General features: G+C 49.6%; 1 protein-coding gene across 1 annotated transcript in view; it reads left to right on the top strand.

Annotated features, from left to right (window-relative positions):
* The window catches only part of BAHCC1 (BAH domain and coiled-coil containing 1), a 58,422-nt gene that overhangs the window by 42,123 nt on the left and 10,716 nt on the right, over nucleotides 1-5,583 (top strand). Inside the window, exons 13-14 of the mRNA XM_006886321.1 lie at nucleotides 5,073-5,278; nucleotides 5,430-5,566. Of these exons, the coding sequence (XP_006886383.1) occupies nucleotides 5,073-5,278; nucleotides 5,430-5,566 (343 nt within the window). The remainder of the gene's footprint in view (nucleotides 1-5,072; nucleotides 5,279-5,429; nucleotides 5,567-5,583) is intronic.

The following is a 5,583-nucleotide window of genomic DNA, read 5'->3' as shown; positions in this document are numbered from 1 at the left end:
CAGTTCTCTGCTGATGTGCTGTTCTAATCGTTTTTGGATAATCTTCAGTAGAATCTTGCTTGCATGTGAAATCAATGACACTCTTCTGTAGTTTCCACACTCAGTTGGATCACCCTTCTTTGGAATGGTAGCAAATATAGATCTCTTCCAGTCAGTCGGCCAAGTGGTTGTTCTCCAGATTTCTCCAGAGGTACATAGTTCAAATCCACCAGATGCTCTGCCGGAGAAGGAGGGACGGTTTCCTCCTGTACCAGTCAGATCTGATTTGATGGTACATGCACAAAAAATAATAAAATAAAAAGAATGCGTGTGCCGCCTGCATTGTATTGGTTATGCAAAGGCATTGACTATGTGGATCATAAATTATGACTAACATTTCAAAGACTGGCAATTTCGGAATCCTTAATTGTGCTCATGCAGACCCTGTAACAAATGGACATGATGTGGTTTAAAATCGAAGATGTGTGTCCTCTCCTCCAGACCTGATCAGTCTGTATGCTGAGTGAAGAATCGAGAAGCGTATATGAAGCTTCTTGTATGACTGCATGAAGAAGGTGGCATCGGACTTGAAGGAAGACTCCTTAACAACTTGCAATATGCTGATCGCCCAGCCTCACACAAGGAGGATTTTAAGAACTTACTGATGAAATCCAGAGACTCTGGCCTTCAATATTACATTTACATTTTAACACAGAGAAAACAAAACTTGTCACCATTGGACAAATCGACAATATCATGATAAACAGACAAAAATTGAAGCTGTCAAGGATTTCATTTACTTGGATCCACGCAGTGCCTTGGAAGGAGCAGTCAGGAAGTCAAAGGATGAATGGCAGAAGGTGAATCTGCCATCCAGAATCCCCATAAAGTGCTCAGGAGCTCGGAGGTGACTTAGAGAACGAAGGTGCACCTGACCACGTCATTGTATTTTCAGTCGCTTCATATGGATGTAAACAGTGGGCTTGGGGTGTGGCAGAGGCCTAGATGGTGGTGCAGGATGGGCGACAAGGTGCCAGTCTGTTCTTCGTTTGCTGTGAGTCACAGCCAGCTCATTGGGATGTAAAAACAACATGTTTATGTGAAGGTTGGACAATGAATAAGGAAGGCCAGAAAGAACTGATGCCTTTGAATTGTGGTTTTGTCAAAAAGAGTATGGAATAGCTCATGGACTGGCAGAAGTTGGGGAAGAATGGGAATGGCCCATGGACTGGCAGAAGGTGGTGAAGAGTGTGGCATGGCCCATAGACTGGCAGAAGAACAAGCAGACCTGTCTTGGAAGAAATGCAGCAGAATGCAGCTTCGAAGCAAAGGTGGGGGACATCCTCTCACACATTAGGCATGTTGCCAGGAAGGGCCGGTCCTTGGAGAAAGACATCAGCAAGACAGTTTGACACCGTGGCTACAGCGATGGACTTAAGTACAATGGCCCAGGGTCAGGGATGCCCTGTCACTGTGAGTCTGAACTACTCAATGGCCCTTAACAGCAATAGGGATTAAAGAAGGAGGAGCCCTGGTGGTCTGACCCTCAGCAGTTCGGTGGGAGCAGAGGCCCGGCGACCCTGGCTGCTGTCAGGCCGGGTTGCTGTGAACTGGCATCACCAGCATCAGCTGCCCAGCACTGAGCCTCTGTATGTGTTTGACCATGTGTCTTTTCTCTGGAAAAATACCTGTTCATGTCCTTGGCTATTTTAAATTGTTTTTGTTTTCGTGGTTGAGTTGTTAGTCTTATTCTTCACTTGTTCTGCACATTAATCCTTTATCAGAGGACCTCTGGTGACACAAACGGATAACTGTCCAGTTGCTAACAACTTTAGGCCCCTAACAAGAACAACAATCCTTTATCAGATGTGCACTTTGCAAATGGTCTCCTCCCTTCTGCACGCTGTCTTTTCACTCCCCCAGCAATGTCCTTTGATGCATAAACGTTTTTCATTTTTGTGAAGACCAATTTTTTCCCTTTCCTTTCTGGTGCTTTTGATGTTATTAAGAAAACATTGTCAAATCCAAGGTCATAAATATGTTCCCTCATCTTGTATTTATGAGTGTTTTCAGACTTAGGTCTTAATCCATTTTGAGTTTGATGTTTGTGGGGTTTGTTTTTAAAAAAAACATATGGTGTGAGGTAAGGATCTAACGTCATGTCTTCGCATATGGATACGCCATTGTCCCAGCACCGATTTGTTGAAGAGACTTTTGCCCCTCGGTTAATGGCACTCTTGTTGACATACAGCTTCTGGGCTCTCATCTCTACTCCAGTGGTTTGTATTTCTGTATTGGTGAGAATGCTTGGGGAAATAACTACCACATGAGACTGAGATGACAGACATCATGCACGTTGTAGAGGATTGCACACGGCTCAGGTCTGTTGTTCATACGGTCACTGTGGGTCCTAAGCAACTCAGAGGCACCTAACAGTGTCAGAACCACAGTTTTAACGACTGTTCCTTTGTAGTAGGTTTTGAAATCAGGATAAATGAGTCTTTCCAAATTTGTCCTTTTTTCAAGATTTTCCTGGCTATGGTAGGACCCTAGGATTCCATTATAATTTTATGGACGAGTCTTTCTGTTTATGCGAAGAAAAAAATAAGTTCTTGGTAATTTTCTATGGGTTGCATCAAATCTGTACATCACTACAGACAGTCTTTCAGCTTAACACTTAAGGTAGTGCAAACACGTGCTTAGTGTGCCCACCTGCTACCTGAAAGAGGACTGAGTCCAGTCTCAGGGTAGAGACCTCGTGGCTGGAGAATGCGCCGTTGGCATGAGGGTAGAGTTCTACCCGACACACTTGGACAAGGGGTTGCAATGAGTCAAAAGTGACGCAACCAGAAGTCAGTTATAAGATACAAGTCCTTGTATCACCGAGCCAGGGTGCCTTTCTGCTTATGTATGTCATCTTTAACTTCTTTCAACCGTGTTTTATCATTTTACACTCCTTTGGTTTAAGTTACTCCTTAAGTGTTCTTTTTATCAACTTCTAGTTTCCATGTAAATTGTTTGTTGTTAGTATATAGAAGCATGGTGTGTGTGGGTGTGTGTGTGTGTGTGTATCTGCAACTTGCTAAATCCCTTCACTAGCTCTAACGGGTTTTCCGTGGATTCTGCCTAGTGGATAAGAGCTGAGCTGGGCCAGCAGCTGCGCCACCAGTTGAAGACGGGCAGGCTCCTCCCATGAGATTTTCAGCCTCTGAAAACCTGCTGGAGGGTCAACTGTGAGTCGGTTCCGACTCGATGGTTCACGACTACACGTATGATGGGATCATCTGTGGATGGGAGTAGTTTTACTTCTTCCTTTCCAGGTTGGATGTTTGATTCTTCTTGCTCTTACCTGAAGGACCCAGCTAGGGTCTCCAGTACTGAGAGTGGGCTTCCTTACCTCATTCTTCACTTTAAAGGATCTAGTGACTTTTGGACATGACCTTGTGTTCTTCAAGCCTTCCCTTGCTTTCTGACGTCACTAAATGCCCCCTCTTCTCTGTCCTCTCCCTGCCCACGTCTGAAACCACACCTTACTCCAGCAGCCCGATTCTTTTCATGGAGGATGGGTGGCCATCAAGCCATGGGCAGTGCTGAGAGCCACCTGGCTCCTGCTGCTCCCAGGCGCCCCCAGTGGACAGAGCCAGCTACAGATGGGGGAGGTCAGAACTGCCCCCAGCAGCTCTCGTCTGGTGCCCTACTTTTCCCTCCGTTTTTGTAACTTCCTTCCTTACGGTGAGAGATCTGGCCTCATTACCCTTCGGAGGTCTGGGATCCACCATGCCCCACATACTGCTGCCTCCGTCCCTTTTCACCCAACCAGGGCTGACCCTCGGGACCACAGTGTCCTGCCAATCATGGGGATAGCAGCCGTCCACCCCACCCATGTCCTGCTCCTTGCTCCTTCTGAAGCCCTTGACAATGAGTCCTGAAGGGTCAGCCCTGGACTGGGCTGGACAGGTGACACCAGGACTCTAACACACACGTCCCTCTCACTGTCTCCTCCCCGACCTGTGCTCACCCTGCTTCATGGACCACACTCTCTCCTGCCCACCTAGGGTCAGAGCATGCTAGAATATTCTCTGCCTGGATTTACCTTTGCAGGTGAGAAGCACTGCCCTCTGGGGCCTCAAGTGAGTTCAGGGAGAGGTTAAAGGTCAACTTCCAAGCTCTGTGGGGCAGAAGGAGCCCAAGGAAAGGGAAGAGTGGTGTGTGGATGGACATACAGGTGTTGATGTGTAGGTGGATGCGTGAACACGTGTACATATGGATGGGAGTACAGATGAATGGATAGATGGACATCTGCAGGTGACCAGACTGTGGAAGCGATATCTTTATGACGGCTTAATCACACCCGGGTACCTCCCTCTGTGACTGTAAACATCGAACATTGCTCCAAAGCCTCAGGGTCTTATGTCCTGGGGGCCTTTCTCGGCCTGCACTCAGTTTCCCAGGGCAGCACTTGAGTCTGAAATGTCCATGTCTGAGGCTTGACTCTGCGCCTGTGTGGAGTTGGCACTCCCTCTCACGCTGCTGTGCTCAGACTGACGTGGTTGTGGCAGGTCCTAGTAGAGGGAAACACATGCTTTCAGACTGTTGAGGTTTGTGCATCTCGTCTGGGAAGCGGGCGGGGACCTGCCTGCAAGCCCTGGTTCTGATTCTACTGTCTTAGAGAGCTTGGCATCTTTGGGTTCAGGCAGGGCTAAGATTGGAAGTGCTGTTGCGTGCTTGTCCCATGCAGATGGGGAGGCTCTGGCCGTGGGCGTGGGCCTCGGTGGTGCATGTGTGCGCACGTGCTCACACCCTCACACAGATGCACGCGCATACACGTATGCACACATAGATGTGTGTGCACAGGTTCGTTCATGCCCTTGCACACACACATTCACACTTGCCTGTGTCCATGTGTGTACATGTACATACTTAAACACCCTTTTGTATACACTGCTCATACACACACCTGTGTGTTCAAATTCTTGTGCTTAGGCACCACTAGGCACTCACATCTGCACGTCCACACACCCATCACACACATCTGTGCACGCACACGTCCACGCACCATGTCCACAAGCTCATGCTGACCTCTCACCCTGCAGAGGAGGAGGAGGAAGACGTGCTGGCCTTCAATCTGCAGCACCTGGCCACGCTGGCCACAGCCTGGTCCCTGGTGGAGGCCGCAAGGCTGGAGACCCCTGCCCCCGCTGCCCCAGCCCCCACTGTCGATCCCCGTGGGGAGCCCACGCTCACCCCCCGAATGCAGATCCTACAGCGCAAGGACACCTGGACCCCCAAAACCAAACCTGTGAGTGGGGGGCCCTGTGTGTCATGGTGCCAGCTGCATGGGAAAGCGCAAACCCCGTGGGGGGGGGCCCTGCCGCTCCCCACAGAGCTGCCCACCAGTCCCTGCCCCCAAGATGCCATTTCTACTCCCGACTCTGTGCCGCACCCACCAGGTGTGCCCACTCAAGGCGGCCATCGAGCGGCTGGACACACAGGAGGTGGAGATGCGGGTGCAGCTGGCTGAGCTGCAGCGACGATACAAGGAGAAACAGCGGGAGCTGGCACGGCTGCAGCGCAGACACGACCACGAGTGCGGGCGAGGGGGAC

This window comes from Elephantulus edwardii, unplaced genomic scaffold (assembly GCF_000299155.1).
Source record: "Elephantulus edwardii isolate Elephantulus edwardi_28Jun2011 unplaced genomic scaffold, EleEdw1.0 scaffold00048, whole genome shotgun sequence".
Lineage (NCBI taxonomy): Eukaryota > Metazoa > Chordata > Mammalia > Macroscelidea > Macroscelididae > Elephantulus > Elephantulus edwardii.
The sequence above is the reverse complement of the archived record's forward strand: the minus strand, read 5'-3'. Positions and strand labels throughout refer to the sequence as shown.